The 18,132-nt window shown below is 37.7% G+C and overlaps 1 protein-coding gene across 1 annotated transcript in view; it reads left to right on the forward strand.

Annotated features, from left to right (window-relative positions):
* man2a1 (mannosidase, alpha, class 2A, member 1) overlaps positions 1–18,132 on the forward strand; it is a 111,549-nt gene that overhangs the window by 43,405 nt on the left and 50,012 nt on the right. The window contains exons 9-13 of the mRNA XM_073068199.1: positions 2,408–2,604; positions 6,258–6,443; positions 11,268–11,382; positions 12,271–12,338; positions 16,951–17,116. Of these exons, the coding sequence (XP_072924300.1) occupies positions 2,408–2,604; positions 6,258–6,443; positions 11,268–11,382; positions 12,271–12,338; positions 16,951–17,116 (732 nt within the window). The remainder of the gene's footprint in view (positions 1–2,407; positions 2,605–6,257; positions 6,444–11,267; positions 11,383–12,270; positions 12,339–16,950; positions 17,117–18,132) is intronic.

The following is an 18,132-nucleotide window of genomic DNA, read 5'->3' on the forward strand; positions in this document are numbered from 1 at the left end:
CGGAACCATTGCAGAATCTAGTGATTATTGAAAGATAATTACTTATGCCTCCACAGTCTCTTCAGCTACCTCTTTTGGAAATCTGGGGTGTAGTCCATCTGGTCCAAGTGATTTATCTACCTTCAGACCTTTCAGCTTTCCAAACACTTTCTCATAGTAATAGACTCATTTTTGCCCTTGTCACTATTGAATTTCTGGCATACTGCTAGAGTCTTCCACAATGAAGACTGACGCAAAATACTTGTTAAGTTCATCTGCAATTTCTTTGACCCCATTACTACCTCTACAGTGTTATTTTCCAGCAGCCCAATATTCACTCTCGCCTCTCTTTTACTCTTTATATATCTGAAAAAACTTATGGTATTCTCTTTGATATTATTGGCTAGCTTACCATTATTTCATCTTTTGTCATCTTTTTGTTTTTATAGTTGTCTTCTGTTGCTTTTTAAAAGTCATCCAATCCTCTAACTTTCTAATTTTGCTGTATTATTTGCTCTCTCTTTTGCTTTTATGCTTTCTTTGACTTCCCTTGTCACCCATGGTTGCCTCATCCTCCCTTTAGGATTCTTCTTTATTGTTGGAATGTATCTATCCTTCTGAATTGCTCCCAGAAACTCCAGACACTTCTGTCGTCATCCCTGCTAGTGTCCCTTTCTAATCAACTTTGACCAGCTCCTCGCTCATGCCGCTGTAATTTCCTTTACTCCAGTGGAATACTGATACATCTGACTTTATCATCTCCCTTTCAAACTGCAGGGTGAATTTCATAATATTATGATCACTGTCTCCTAAGTGTTCCTTCACCTAAAGCTCCCAAATCAAATCTGGTTCATTATACAATTCCCAATCCATAATTTCCTTTCCCCTAGTGGACTGAACCACAAGCTGCTCTAAAAAAATGCACAGACTGATTTTCTCACTCTACCTGCTTATTAGAATCCCAAATTTACTATTGTAAAAGCCCTTATTTATTTCCCATTGAAATTTATATTCCATATCCTGGCAAGTGTGTGTGGGTCTGTATATGACTCTCATCAGGGCCTTTTTACTCTTGCAGTTTCTTAACTCTACCCCCAAGATTTTATACATTCTAATCCTATGTTATTTGTTTCTAAGGATTTGATTTTGTTTTTTTTTACCAACATAGCCACCCCAATACTCTGCCTGCCTGCCTGTCCTTTCAATACAAGATGTACCCTTGGATGTTAAGCTCTCAACTATGATCTTCTTTCAGCCATGACTTAGTAATGCCCGCAACATCATGTCTGTTAATCTCTAACTACGCTGCAAGATCATCTATTTTATTCCATATACTGTATGCATTCAAATATAATACTTGCAGTCCTGTATTCATCACCCTTTTTGATTTTGCCCCATGTTACATTTCAATTCATTCCACTGACTACCATTTTGCCCTATAATCTGCCTGTCCTTCCTCATAGTCTCACGACATATTGAATTGACTTGTTTCCCAATTGCCCCATCTTCAGCCCTATCACTGTTCCCATTCCCCTGCCAGCGTTAGTAAAGTTTATGACATATTTGGTGATTTTTAACCTTATTCTGTTTCTATACAGCACAAGGCACATATCGTTCATATAAGATAGCAAGCACAGATAAGATGGCAGTAAAATACAGTCACACAAAAAAAAGTTCAAGTCCCTGAGTCCATGAATGTTGCAGCAGTCTGCAGTCAAACACATTATAGCTTGTCTTCTGTGAAGTGAACACTGGGGGCAGCACCGACTCGAACATGGACACCATGCCCCACCACCTCTGGCAGTCTGGTGGAGCGCCCAACTCCAGTGCTAGCCCCCCCTCCTCCCCCCCCCCCCCCCCCCCCCGGGCAGCTGCAAATAGACAATACTGCGATTTGAGGCTGGGTCTTTGTTATGACCAAAACCATCCAGCTCCACCGTTCACCATTAAACCAATGTATTGGACTTGCAGTGTTCCACACACCAATGTCCAACAGGGTCTTGTGGTCTCAAGAAAAGAGACTAAGACAATTACTTGCTGTTAGACTGCACACCTCCTTTGCGCACTGACACCTCTCTATTGTAGGCAGCATCACGGTCCACACCAAGTCCAGTGCCTTCAGGTTCTTCACCAATGAGCAACTCACTGATGGGTTAGATATGCTATATTTTAAGTTCTTAATATTCAGCTGGATCTTGCAATCACAAACAAATATTTTGAAAAAAGACAATTACACCTTTGTAGAACCTGTAGAAGGTGCTACATCTGAGTGCACCACGATATAATCAGTAGTTCTGTATACTTGTATACTAAGATTAACTCAAGTGATCATTTGAAGCTCAGAAAAAGCATTTTTGACCCATGTATATAAATATATATTAAAGATGTTTCTTGAATTTGCTAACTTGATTTTGATCATTGTTTCTAGGCTCAATTTGGAACATTATCAGACTACTTTGATGCTCTCAATAAAGCTGCTGGTTCGGGAAATTCACCATCACCATTTCCTGTATTGAGTGGGGACTTTTTTACCTATGCTGACAGAGATGATCATTATTGGAGTGGATATTTTACCTCCCGACCTTTCTATAAGCGACTGGACAGAGTTTTAGAATCGCATTTGAGGTAAATTAATCCAAAATTTGTTAAGAAGTTATGAATTGTGTATATATGCAGTTAACTTTGATTTTGCTTTTCTCTCTGGAATTGACAACAACATGACTGGTTCTTCCCTTAACTGTTTAGGCGATCATTAAATGTTTTGTGAGTATGCAGATGCTATACAGGGACTGATTAGAGTGATATGATTAATGTTTTAGCTCTTTATCCTTAGCTAATTTTCTCTCTTTGAATCACCACCTTTTGTTGTGATTATATTGCTTTATATTCTTTGCAATTTTCTATACTTTTAGCTGTTATTTTGTAAGAAATATGTTGAGCTTAGTGTACTAGAAGGTCACAGACAGATTGGTCAGAATGGAAGCAAGATGGATAATTAAAGAGGCATGCGATGGATAGTTTGGAGTTATCCCTGGACATGTAAAACAGTTGAGGGAAAAGGAAAGGAAAATGGTTGTATAGAGACCTTGACAGCTATAAAATGAGAGTGATTAGTTATTTTCTGACAAAGAAAGAGAGAGATCCATATGCCAATACATGTAGTTAGGCATGGATCTCAAGATGAGACACAAATAATACTTTGTGTTACACTGGATAGTTTAAACATGTCAGAAGCTGGGTGTGTCTGAATTGTGAAACTGGAATTTTAGTTGAAATCCACATGATATCAGCACTGATCTTGAGGAAAAAGGTGGCATTATTAGAAATGATCATTAAAAAGAAAAAATGCATACTAACAGTAAAAGTTTATTCGTGAATAAATCCTCTGGAATAAAATACGTCCCAGTGAAGCAAGAAAAGTAGTACATCCAGTTTGACGAATTTTCCATGCTGTTTGCTCTATGCTTGATGTTGGAGCACTGGAAGTCTGCTTATATACAATTGTTTAAAGATGCAGAAAGGGATATACTCATCTAACTGTAGGGCAGACATCTTGATGACAGTGGTGCACTAATCAGCCATCAGAGAGACATTAATTCGGGATGGTCAGCATATATTTGTAATTGGATTCATGTCTAGCCAACTACGATAGGAGATGGCTTAAATATTAGGGTAAGCTCCATTATATAGGCCTCCAATAGTCAGTGGGAATTAGAAGAGTAAATGTATAGATAGTCAAGTAAGTGGCCAAGAAATTGGCAGGAGTATAATTGGGGAAAGTGTAAGTTCATCACAACATTTTTATTTGTTTCAATTGGTAACACAAAGTTGCAATATGGACTGTTATTAGAAGTGCAACCCCAACCACCTCGATGTCAAAGGATGTTCCTTATCCAAGCCAGTATATTACTACCAATTTTCTATGAAAAGAATCCACTGTACTGCATCCATTGATTTCCTTGCATCTATCCAGTTCAGTTACATCCTCAAGGACATCTAGCAATTTTGTCAAACATAAATTTCCTTTCATAAATGTATGCGAATACTGCTTGATTGTCTCATAATTTTCTAAATGATGTGCTATTACCTCCTCAATAATGCATTTTCCCAATAGCATAAGATTGACTAAATTGGCCCAAGTTTCTACTTGGTGTCTCCCTCTTTTCTTGAATAACAATATTAAATTTGAGGTTTTCCAATTCTCTGAAATCTTTCCAGAATCCAAGGAATGTAGGTTGAAATTCCTCTCTTCCTATTGCCCCATGATTATCTATTTTTATGTCTTAAAGACCGATCCAAAAAATACTTAAAATTCTTGCAATTTCTCTCTTTCCCATGATTACTTTCTCAATTTCATAAAGGGCCAGTTTTAACTTTGTTTCCTCTGTTCCATATTTATATTTCAAAGCCATGTTCTTTTATCTGTCATCTAAGTTCTCTCAACCAAGATGAGTGAAATACACTTTTAAGAAAAGAGAACACACATTACATATTGGACAAAACAAATTACTACCTGAGGAAGGAACTTTCCAAACAGCTTGCTTTATATTTGCTGATGTGAATATTTCAACGCATAATAAACCAATAGCTGATCAAAACAAGATTGATCTACTTTCTAGAGATGTCATCTTCATTTATAGAGTTTGAACAAATGGCTATTTGTAATCCCATCTCATTAAATAACATTAATGTTTGAACTTTAAGGGTGGAGATTTAACAAGAGAGAGGCAAGATTAACAAACAAAAAAATCACTACACCCTTTGGTTGAAATACATGCGCTCTCATAATTTTTATCAATAATGATGACCACAAAATCTCCACTATAGTTACTGTTGTTTATTTATTTTATACTGAGATACAGCCCTTGCGGCCCACCAAGCCATGCTGCCCAGGAACCCACAGATTTAATCCACGCCTAATCACAGGGCAATTTACAATGACCAATTAACCTTCTAACCAGTATGGCTTTGGATTACGGGAAGATGCCAGAGGAAACCCATGCGCTTCACAGGAAGGGAAAACAATCTTTTTACAGAAGACGGTGGAATTGAACTCAGAACTCCAGCCCCGATCTATAATAGCGTCATGCTAACTGTTATGCTAACTGTTGTGCTACTGTGGCACCCCAAAAATTGTTGTGAAATCTCATCTGAGGGAGGAAATTTGCCATTCTTACTCAATCTGGCCTCGTGACTGGATTCATTGATATGGTTGACACCTAAATGTCCTTTGAAATGGCCTTGCAAACCATTCAGTTGCTAATTTGGGCAATCAATGTTGGCTTTTCAGCAATGTGCTTAATAAATGAATTTTTTTAATATTGCAAAAGGTAGTTCCCATACCAATTCCTCAACCATTTAATTTCAGTACAGACCTAAAAGAGTTTTGTGGTTGAATGTAATTCTATTCAATATATTTACAGTCTCTCTTATACAAAGAAATAAATGACAAATGTGAACACCGTCATTGTAAACTATTTTAATTAAAGTATATTGGACGTGTGCCATCAATATGGTTTTATTTATTTGTAGATTAGTTCAGTCAGAGCCTTAAACTCTGTTAGTATTGGTTAGATTATGGATATCAGCAGGATCTACCTTTCCACTGTACCCATAAAACTCTGCTAACCTGCTATCCAGCTATACAGAAATCCAGTCATTTGGCGTGTGGCTCACCAGATGATGTGTACCACACTCCTTTTCAACTCACATGTTACGGTGTTCCCTTCAAGTTACCAGGACCCGTTTTCTGCATTCCCTTTCAATTCATTGGGACTTGTGGTTCATGCATTCCCTTCAAATTAATCAGGGCTCAATTTCAATTTTCCTTTTAAACTCTCCAGGATCCCAGTTACAATGCTCCTTTTCAACTCACTGGGGCCCAATTGCAACTGCCTTTTAACCTCTCAGGTTCACAGGACAAAATTGATTGTAATATATTGTAAACTAGTTAAGTTAGAAGTGTATTAGGGTATTAGTAGAATTACATCTAATAATTCAGAAAATCTGCCAGTCCAACACCACCAAGTTGCTAATTATATAAGCTAATTATGAATGAGGATTTCTCTTTATGGGAATAAGCAGTCGATGTTTTCGGCCAAGATTCTTCGTCAAGTTCTGATGAAGAGTCTCTCCCTGAAATATCAACTGTTTATTCCTTTCCATGGATGCTGCCTGACATGCTGTGTTCCTCCAGCATTTTGTGTTTGTTACTTTGGATTTCCAGCATCATCAGAAACTCTTGTGTTTACAAAGTATATTTTGTATTTCCTATATAGAGCTGCAGAAATCCTTTATTCTTTAGCGCTGACAAGTGCTAAGAAGTCTAATAAAATGACAGTGTTCCCTTCAGCTGAAGATTATAAGTTGCTGGTAGAAGCACGGCGCAATCTTGGTCTATTCCAACATCATGATGCAATCACTGGAACAGCTAAAGAGTGGGTCGTTGTGGATTATGGTACCAGGTAAATGTTAGTTTGTAGCATTCATTTTTAGATGTTGCTTTCATCTACATTCAATTATTTTTAATTTTTATTCATACAATAATTTTATCTGATAAATTTGATGTCTGCCTGATAAACTTGCTATACATGTACCTAGCATTTTCTGTTTTTGTATTAGGGATGGGGAGAGGGAGAGGAAAGGAGCGTCGAAACATTCTAGGTTTCTCTGTTGTCTTGATCAGAAGTATTTTCACATTTCATTATTATAATTGCTGCTCACATTTTAAAGCTTGCTGAAGAAAGAGACATTAGTGTCTGTGTATGCTTTGTTTTTTTAAACCTGCATTATTGCAGCAGGTACATGAAACTTGAGTAGCCTGTAACTTGATCAAGGTGAATATGTTACCCATATTAATCTTTCTAATGAAGACCCAGAAACCTGTTGTGAACCTGTTTCTCAACTGATTTAAACAAATCATGCCAGTTTTTTTCAGAACTTGGAATGTAAAATCTGCAGACAGCTGAAGAATGAAATTCAAACATGAAGTGCTGGAAATACTTAGCTAGTCAGGAAGCATCTGCGGAGAGAGAAGAAAAGTTATTATTTTCAGTTTCATGACCTTTCACATCCTATTATAAGCAGTTAAAGAAATTACGCCTTGACAGAAGCACAATGGGATAGTTAAGAAAAGGACATTGAGACATTGATGGCAATAATGAGAGAATAAAAAGCGATTAAGTGTAAATAGGTGATTTTGTTGGCTATATTGGGCCAAAGGACTTATGAAATGAAGGTGGAGGTTGGTGTGGAGGCAATAATTTAACACGGAACTGGATTGGAGGATGGTGAATCTCTGTAATTCTCTACCTTGGGTTGTTGTGGAAGCTAAGTAATTGGAGATCTTTAAAGAGGAAGTAAATCAGTGTTTGAAAGATTGAGGAATTGAGGGCTGTGACATAAAAGAAGAATTAACGTGCGAGACTGATCAGCTCAGATAATATTAAATCGTGGAGCAGGCTTGAGAGGCCAAGTTACCTACTCCTGCTCTAATTTTGTTTTATGTCAAATGGATTGCTCTTTTCTTGGATGGGGTTGAGATGACTGAATGCTATTGGAAATGGAGTATATTCCAACATATTCCTGACTTGCTCCTAGTAGATCATGAAAAGGCCTTAGGGACTTGAGCCACTCACTGCATGATAGTCAGCCTTTGACCTGTTCTTATAGCCAAATAATTATGTACTCTCCACCGTCTGTCTATAGCAATTTCTATGAGTCTTTGGTGATATACTGAATCTCCTCAAACACCTAACAAAGCAGAGCAGCTGCCCTCTATGTGATTGCATCAATAATGGGTCCAGGATATATCTTTGGAGATACTGACACCTAGAAACTTGAAGCTGCTTGCCCTTTCTGCTGTTGACTCCTCAATGAGACTATGTGTTCTCCCAATTTCCCCTTCCTGAAGTCTGCAATCAATTTTTTGGTCTTGCTAGCATTGAATGTGAGGTTATTTTTGCACGCACCACCCTGCCAGCTGATCTATCTCACTCATGTACGTTTTCTTGTTGCTATCTGAGTTTCTACTGACAACAGTGGTTTAATTGGTGAATATATAGATGGTGTTTGAGTTGTACTTAGCCACACAGTCATGTATTCAGAGCAGTGGGCAAAGCATGTATTCTTGAGGTACACGTGTATTGACTGTCAGCAAGGAGGAGATGTTAATTTCCATTCACACTGACTGTAGACTCTAAAAAAGAAGTTGAGGATCCAATATGAGAGAGAGGTGGAGATGGAGGTTTTGAAGCTTGATACTGATTATATGATGGTGTTGAATAATGAACTGTAATTGCTAAACAGCAACCTGATATATGTTTTGTGGTTGTCTAGATACTCTAAAGGAAAATGGAGAGCTAGTGAGACCTCCTTCCATTTATTGGTTTAATTGTCTACCTAATTATTACAACTAAATATAGCAGGTCTGCAGAGCTTTGATGTGATTACTTGATTGTGGATTCATTTAGGGCAATCTATTACAGACTGTTGTTTAGCATACTTGCATTCACCGTTCCGTCTAAGCTGCGCAGGTGCATGTTCGCACAATAACTGAAATGCTCCTGCACACATAGCCGCGGAGCTGGAATTTGATATTATATAATGTTTTGTTAACATGCCGTCAGTTTTCAGGCCGTTTAAAAACTTCCTGCTCAGAGCAATAGTTGGTCCGCATTGCTGTAAAATACAATGAGACAGAATGTTTCTTGTGCTGTATTTTCACCAGATTAGTGCCTCATTTTTAGCTATGTCTGCCTCTGCTCTTGTTGTGCTCATCTGCACTCTTCAGGGTTAATCATAATGGTAGAGTGAGGGGTATATTGAGGCATCGGTACCAATTGTGGTGGAATACACTTTCACTGCTGTGACGGTATACAGTGCCTCATAGGTGCATAGTTTCAAGTTACCAGATCAGTTCCAGACGTATCCCATTTAGTGCACAGATGGTGCCACATAACATGACCAAGAGTGTCCTTGACGTGAAGATTTTGTTTTCATCATTATTGTCTTGAAAATTTCAGACTGCCACAGATAGGTCAGTAAGGATGAGGCTGAACAGGTTTCTCCTTTGAGTTGGCTAACTCCCTGGTTGCTGCATTCACAGTCTACTGAACAATTGAACAACTTTTAGAGAGGAACATTGAAGGTGAGGAACAACTTTTATAGAGGAACACTGAAGGTAACATTCTGTCACTGTACTAAAGCCAGTGCTTCTCTCAACATGGAGGACAGTAAGTGATACTCGCAAGGAGGGTTGCCCATGTTTCAACTCATGGCATATAACTTCGTAGCCTAGATCAATGTTGAGGACTACCAGGTCCGAAACCTTCTACCTCCTGGTGGTTTAAAATTGTTATGAAGGAGTTTGGCGTGACAAAATAGTAGCATGTCACAATTAAGTGACTTCATCCATTTTATAGGGCAGTTAAGAATCAACGAAGATGCTGCAGATTGAATAAGAATGGCTAAGAATATTTGTGTATCAGATAGGCTTTCACAATGACCTGGTAATTTTGTATTTACTATTACTAAGACAGATTGTGTCTTTTAATTGCTGCAATTAATCTTATTGGTAAACTTTCATATAATTAATAAACTCACAGGTTTCTAAAATTCGCTAATAGCATGAATGCTGTCAATCTGATATAAACACCATCAGTCAAACATCCATCTGGAGCAGTTTTTAATTTTCCATTAAACTCCAAGGCCTCATTTGCTGTGGTACTAGCATGTTATCCCAAGTGTCTGGGCCAATGTTTATCTCTCAGCCTGAATCTCTAAAAATTGATTATCAGTTTTTCATTTTTATCACTTATGTCTTTCTGAGAGCTTGGTGTGCACTATTTGGCTGCTGTGTGTCTGACTTTACAACGCTTATTTAATTTTCAAGAGCAGTTTAATGGTTATAAAGTGCTTTGGAGTTGTACTGAAAGGGATGTGCAGGGTGCTTTGTAAGTGCAAGTACACAATCAACTCTCGATCACTGACAGCAGGGTGCGCCTCAAAGGTGTGTGCTTAGCCCACTGCTCTACTCTTTCTACACCCATAACTGTGTGGCTAGTCACAGCTCAAACACCATCTATAAATTTGCAGACAACACAACTATTGTTGGCAGAATTTCAGATGGTGATGAGGAGGCGTATAGGAGTGAGACAGATCAGCTGGATGAGTGGTGTCACAGCAACAACCTTGTACTCAAGGTAAGTAAGATCAAGGAATTGATTGTGGACTTGACAGAGTGTAAGTTGAGGGAACACAGACCAGTCCTCATCGAGGGATCAGAAGTGGAAAGGATGAGCAGTTTCAAATTCCTGGGGGTCAGCATCTCTGAGGATCTATCTGAGGCCGAACATGTTGATGCAATTACAAAGAAGGCACAATAGTGGCTATATTTCATTAGGAGTTTCAGAAGAATTGATATGTCACCAAAGACACTAGCAAATATCTACAGTTGTACCATTGAGAACTTTCTAAATGGTTGCAACACCACCTGGTATGGAAGGACCACTGGACAGGATCAGGAAAAATTGTAAACACAGCCAGTTCTGTCACAGTCACTAGCCTCCCAGCATCCAAGACACCTTTAAAAGGCAGTATCCTTCATTAAGGACCTCCATCACCCAGGGCATGCCCTCTTCTCATTGTTACCATCAGAGAGGAGGCACTAGAGTCTGAAGACACACTCAATGTTTCAGGAACAGCTTCTTCCCCTCCACTGTCAGATTTCTGAATGAACAATGAACCTATGAACACTTCCTCAGTATTTTCCCCCTCTCTTTTGCACTAATTAATTTATTTTTATATATACTTTTTATTGCAATTTATAGTTTTCATTGCTACATATTGCAGTGTACTGCTGCCGCAATACAATAAATTTCATGACATATGCCTGTGATATTAAACTTGATTCCGATTCTGTCCTTCCTCTTTCCAGGAAGCAAGTAAAGGTTAAATTGCTTTTGTATCAAGTGATTTATCTATCTGCGTCATTGAAACAGTAATGTATTTGCAATGACAACTCATAATGGTTCATTAGATATGATATGGGTTCTGAAAATCAAAAATGAAGTGTATCTTGAACACTTAAGTCTCATAATATGCTAATTGCAGCATCAACCATGAAGAACCATAAGAATTAGTAGATTATAATCCATGGTTGAACATGTCTTGAGTGTGTGCCTAATGAAAATTCATGGCCTGAGAAAGGAGATAACAAGTTTTGTTGGTATCTAGTTGCATAAATAAAACTACAATATTGTAATGTTCTTAAATGCTTTATTTTACAGACTATTTCACTCAATAATAACCTTGAAAAGAGTGATTGGTGACTCAGCACATTTTTTAATATTAAAAGACAAGGAAAATTACAAATACAACCCTTCAACACCCTTTCTTCAAATGGTAAGTCTTCTTACATTTCAGTGAGCATATAACTATTTTGACACCTGAAGAATAAATTCTGGGTTGGTGCAAGTTTTTTTTTTAAGAAACCCTGAAAATCACAGATTTCTTGTCATCTTGATTCGTTGGGAAAAGAAACCCATCACGTTAACTATATAAAACTATTTTCTGTTCACGTTATATAGAAAGACATTATTGTGAGTCACCAAAAAAGTTTGTTGCTTTGATTTTAAAGAAAAAAGAGCTATTATTACTAAAGTGGCCCTACACTCCTTGCACTTAACAACAGACATCAGTAATGGCTATATACCAAAAATATAAAATTTATATACATTTCGCCTGGATGTGCACAAGTATTCTTGTCTCTGCATTATTATAGGGTATTGGTTTTAGATTGCATTTTATGGAATCACTGATTAAAATTAAGGTTTTTACTCAGGAGGTTAATAAAGTTAATAAAGTTATTCTTAGGTCATTGTATACTAATCTTGACTCTTCTTATTTCCTTAAACAGGTTTATCAGAAGTGATGTTTTTAGCCTGTACAATATGTTGTTTGACTATTGACCACAGGCTGATCTTAGATAATTTAAAGTTTCACAATTTCTTGACAGGGATAACAAATGATATTTTGAAAAATCTGTTGTGAAAAACAGGAAATGCAAGGCTTGTATGTATTTAGCCTTGGTTCCATTTGATTTCCAGAACTAGACCCTGAAGGAGGTATAAGTGCAGAAATTGGATGCTCTTAAGAATATTATGCCAGGAGAATGTTTAGTACTTGCTGACAGTGACTAACACATAGTTAAGATGTTGTTTCAAATACCGGTAATTTCATTTGTAGACGACAAGCAAACAAGTTTTTGTTGAATGGTTTGGTTTCTTTCAGGATGATATCCAAGCTGCACAAGACTTTTTACCTGAAAGGACAACTATTGAATTGAGCTTAATACCCAGGTTTGTGATTTACATTTAAGTGGCTTAAGCTTTCTTGAAAGATTGTTGAAGAGTGATTGTACAGAAGTTGCAGAATTGTTTAACTTCCTGATATGCAGGGTGAGTTTAGGAGTTCAGGCATTTCAACAAAATGTATGATTGTTCACTGCAGAACCTTAGAAACACAAGCAGTGGTAAGCCCTTTGAGTTTGTTCGATCATTCAGCAAGATGCAGTTGATCTACTTTCCTGATCAAACCCCATATCTTGATTTCCCTGGATTTCAAAAATCTTTCAGCCATTGAATAATTGATTAACTATAGTTGAGCTTACTGTGCACCATTCTGCTAGAAGAGAATGTTGCCGAAGTTACACCTGTGCTTCACTGTGAATATGATACAATTAATTGGGCGACTTCCTGTTATTCCATGTATTTTAAATTAGTTAATATTCCTGTACAGTTATTTTAGCTCTCATGTCTATATTACTTGGGATGAGCTTCCACATCAATCAGGCTTTGAATTAATAAGTTTGACAGAAAACCACTAAAACAATATGTGACAAGCATAAATCTGCAGTACATGGCGGAGTTGCAAATCCATACTGGATTTACTCGATTTACAATCTTTATTGTTACCATCCTTCACCTCGTTGGACAAGACCTGCCAAAGGGAATCCCAATCGTTTATAGAATGGACAACATGCTTTTCAACCTCAACCATTTCAAGATTGGAGATTGTTTAATGTAATTTCCTGCACACAGGTGTAAGAAGAATAAAATATTTGTTACTCTGGATCTGATGCCACACACAAAAAACCCATGAAAGATAAAGAACACAATAATAATAATAAAACACACAATGAATGTACATGGATTGATTGTATGTCCATGAATTAATGCCAGGCTGTACATAAGGTGACTGACAGGAAGTAATCAAATAGCAGTGGAGTTGGGTGAAGGTAAGCAGCCTTACTGTTTAGGGAAAGTAACTGTTTCCCTAACTGTGGGTGATATTACTGGCACCTTTCTGTATACTTGTCCTTGATGGTGGGTAGGCAGGTACCAGCGCAGATTCTCTACCAAGCAGCGATGCATCTTGTAAAGATGCCTGTAAGGTCAATGAGCCTCTGGTGGCAAAGGAAATGCTTCAAAGATAACATCAAAATCATCTTGAAGAAATTCAACATTATATCTAAAAATTAGGAAGACACTATTCCTGAAGGAAATCTGTTCACAAAGGAGCTGTGATACATGAGAGTGACCTCTGCTATGCTGCAGAGAACAAGTGGCAGAAGAGAAAGGAGAGACTAAACAAGCAAAAGACCCAGCCACTAACTACAGCCACCACTTATTCATGTCCACATGGCACCAGAGTATGTGGCTCACAGATTGGCATCTACAGCCATTTGAGGACCCACCAATAGACATCTCCTTAGGAGAACATCTCACTCAACTCAAGTGATCGAGCTACTACTATTATATATCTCCTGTGGTCAGTGAGAATCGGAAGAGTAGATTTGTATAGAGATTACAATCAGTTGTAAACATAATAGGTTAGTATTAGTGTGAGATTTTCACTTCCTTAATATTGACATAGTCAACCGTAGTGTGAAATATTTGGATGGAGTGGAATTTGTGCAATATATCAGCAAATCTTTTCTTATGGGAAAAGATACAGTTGAATCACAGGTTAAGGTCCTTAATTTGGGCTGAGCAAATTTAGGAGCCATTAGACAGAATCTTTCCATGGTTAATTGGGCGAAAGTGTTTGCAGAGAAAAGAACAACTGTCGAGCGGGGGCCCTTTAAACCATAGAACACTACAGCACAGAAAATAGGCCCTTCTAGTCTGTGCCAAAACTTTATCCCACTAGTCCCATTGACCTGCACCCAGTCCATAACTCTCCCATTCATGTATCTATCCAATTTATTCTTAAAACTTAAGAGTGAGCCCTCATTTACCACTTCAGATGGCAGCTCGTTCCACACTCCCACCACTCTCTGAGTGAAGAAGTTCCCCCTAATGTTCCCCCTAAACCTTTCCCCTTTCACCCTAAAGCCATGTCCTCTCATATTTATCTCTCCTAATTAAGTGGAAAGAGTCTACTCGCATTAACTCTGTCTATACCCCTCATAGTTTTGTAAACCTCTATCAAATCCCCCCTCATTCTTCTATGCTCCAAGAAATAAAGTCCTAACCTGTTCAATCTTTCCCTGTAAGTCAACTCCTGAAGACCCAGCAATATCCTAGTAAATCTTCTCTGCACCCTTTCAATCTTACTAATATATTTCCTATAGTTAGGTGACCAATGCCAGGATGCCAAAAGCCTTCTTTAACAACCCTGTCTACCTGTGACGTTACCTTCAGGGAATTATGTATCTGAACTCCCAGATCCCTTTGTTCCTCCACACTCCTCAGTGCCCTACCATTTACTGTGTATGTCCTACCTTGAATTGTCCTTCTAAAATGCAACACCTCACACTTGTCTGCATTAAATTCCACCTGCCATCTTCTGGCCCATTTTTCCATTTGGTCCAGATCCTTCTGCAAGCTTTGAAAGCCTTCCTCACTGTCCACAGCACCTCCAATCTTAGTGTCATCAGCAAACTTGCTGATCCAATTTACCACATTAAAAGAATAATGTAAAGAGCTCAGGGCTTGCATGTTCCTTTAGGGTGATGGGCAAGACGAGCAGATTTAGGAAACCTGGTTGACAAAATATATTGAAGCTCTGTTAAGGAAAAGAGGGAAGCATATACTGTGCATAAGCAATTGGGCATGAGTGAATCTTTGATGACTACAATTAGTGTACTTGAGAAGTTAGGAGGGCAAAAAGAAGATATGAGAAGGATCTGACAGACAAGGTGAAACAAAATCCCAAGAGATTTTATGGGTGTATTAAGAGCAAAAGAATGGACAGAATAAGCCCCCTTAAAGATCAATATGGCTGTCTTTGTGTGAAACCATAGAAAATGGGTGAAAATTTTAATGAATATTTTTCTTCATTTTTACTGTGGGGAAAATGATGAAAGCTAAGGAAATCAGGGATTGGAACTCATACAAATTAGCAGGGAAGAGACATTGAAAGCCTTAAAGTTAATTAAGGTGGATAAATCTATATGCCCTGACCTGGTGCATTCTCAGATCTTGTGGAAAGCTAGAGAAGAAATTGTGAAGGCCCTTGTAGAGATTTTTGCTTTGTTTCTGACCTATCAATTTTTGAGACTGTGCTTTTGTAGTTGTAGTTACAATGATTATAATGTAATGCAACCATTCCCCTGGATTAGAAATGGCTAAAGGATATTTGTAAATGTTTAATTTTAAGCAAAGGATTTTGTTGATTTGGATAGAACATCCTGAGAATGTGGTAAGTTCAAGGGACACCTAAACTGCTTGTCTGGTCCTCCTGGTCTGCTCGCGTATTTACCTATTCCCTTTCTGCCTGCAAACGCACATGTAAGGTGACCATCTTTTGAAATGAGCTGTCCACTTAATACTCAGCCTCATAGATATACCATCCAGGTTCTTCTGAAATTCTGAATCTGCATCTTGTCATATTTCAGTTGACAACACCTTTGATGTGTATGGTTGCCCAGGATTCAGGATGTTTCTTGAATTTCACCAATTGCACTGGATGTGTAATATTTGCAGAGCCATTTGCCCTCTAGGGTGAAATTATTGGCTCATTAAATTAAAATTTTTAATACATGTTTTCACAGCATCAACACCAAATTTCCATGGTTATAAATTCCCAAACTTTCTACTCCATTCAAATGCTTCCCATTGAATGAAAATGCCCTGAATGAGAAGTTTTTAAATCAGCAAAATAAGTTTAGTTGGAAGCGAGTTGCAGCCAAATTCCTCAGGTATTGACTCCATGCTGGTTAATAGTATTATCTTCTTTTCAAGTACACGGGTAAAACTGACTACCTAATTAATAGGTAGGCAACGGTTTCCAATTGATTCACATTTTGTGGTGGGGGAAATATTTTAAAGTTAATTACAAGGTAATCTTCAGTTATCTTGAGCTTTTATTCAGTTAAATTCTAAAACTGAGAGCAAATTTTAAAATGAAAATATATCATCAATCTCTATGCATCAGCTTTGATATTCTGTTGAAGCAGCACTCTCTTTAGCCTACATTCTTCTTTGTAATATTGCCAGGTTTTCTTTTGCCATCCTGACAGTGTGAATAGGGACTTGTTTTTGTGTACCAATATTAAGAAGGCATCACTGATGATGGAAGCATTTTTCTGGAGTTAGACTTATGAACAAACTTCTGACTCTGAGTTGAGATACTATCAAAGGAGCTAATGCTTATATACCTGCAAAAGTCAGAGATTACATACTTGATTTCAAAAATGTTTAAAAGGATGAAGTTTCACCTGACACTGTGATGAACTAGCTGCTTTCTATGTTGTGTCTTTGATAGAAAATCTTACTTTTTAAGCAGGGAAGATATAATTATTTAAGATTTTGATATTCTTATTTTACAATAATTAAATCTGAGTAATTATTTCCTAGTGTCTGTTTCCTGAAACAACAGTATTATGTTTCTTATGTATTTTATTAATTTGGCAACATGTCATGTATAGTAGCAGAATTTCAAGAGATGGGAACATTTCTGTTTCAGATATCTTGTGGTATATAATCCAGCAGATCAAGATCGTGTATCCGTTGTAACAGTGCAAGTAAATTCATATAAAGTAAATGTGCTAACTGCTTCAGGGCAACAAGTGGATGCTCAGATTACTGCAGTTTGGGAGAAATCCAACAGAATTTCCAAAGATGTATTTCAGGTGGGCTATATTTCCACTGCTTCAATAATCTACAGCTGACGTACATTTTCTCAGTTTATTGTTTTCTTTTGTGCTGGGCCCTTTGTAGTACCTTATTCAAGCATCCTTTTCATGTGCTTGCGATGTCGGTGTAGAGGGCTATATATTCCCTATAGCTCACTCTGACATTCATTAAGATCATGGCAGATCTGATCTTGGCATTTTCTTTCACAGTCGTCTCTCCTATGGATCAAAAAAGCTGTTTATAAGTTAAATGATGCTTCTCTGGGGAGAGAATTTCAAAAATTCATGCCTCTGAGAGAAGACTTATTTTTTCCTTCCCATCATCAGAGCGAATATATGACCAGATCTAAAGTAGCTTGTTTCAAGATTGGATCTGCAAATTTTTACTGTAAGGTAGTCTTTTTGTCCCCAAGGTTACTTTTGACCTTTTGAATTATAAAGTCTCTTTGAAGATTAAAATAAACTGTCATTATTGGAAGATCATTCTCATATGCCTCAAATCATGACCTGATTTAATCTCTGTCCCATTGTGTTTCTACTGTTACAGGGCCTAAAGACTTCTTCCACCAGTGACTTCTTTCCCTTGCTATTTCTTATCTTCAGTTAAGACTGATTCTACATCTTGCTCTTCCAAGTCAATATCTGTTCTGATCACTGTACTGATCATGCTTAAGTCCATAAGTGGGCTAATGGAGTAGACTACTACTTCTTTGCTAGCATGCACACGCTCCTAAATCTGCCCAGACCTGTTGGTGCTGCTGGGGCTGGACTGCACAAGGCATTCTGACCTGGCATATGGGATTTGAGACTTGCTAATAAAGCAAGCTTTTTGGTGTACTTACCTATAGATGTCTTATTGTAGACTGCACCATCACAGTCCTTATTTGAAGATATTCCGATAGAATGCCAGCTGTTCAAGGAGCTAGAATTTAAGCTATTCATTTTCACTTGTCTTTTGGGTTGCTTAGGCAGTTAGTCTCACCTCATGCATGTCTTTCCTTAACACAAAGTGC

The sequence above is a fragment of the Hemitrygon akajei genome, chromosome 2, assembly GCF_048418815.1.
Source record: "Hemitrygon akajei chromosome 2, sHemAka1.3, whole genome shotgun sequence".
In the NCBI taxonomy this organism is placed as follows: Eukaryota; Metazoa; Chordata; class Chondrichthyes; order Myliobatiformes; family Dasyatidae; genus Hemitrygon; species Hemitrygon akajei.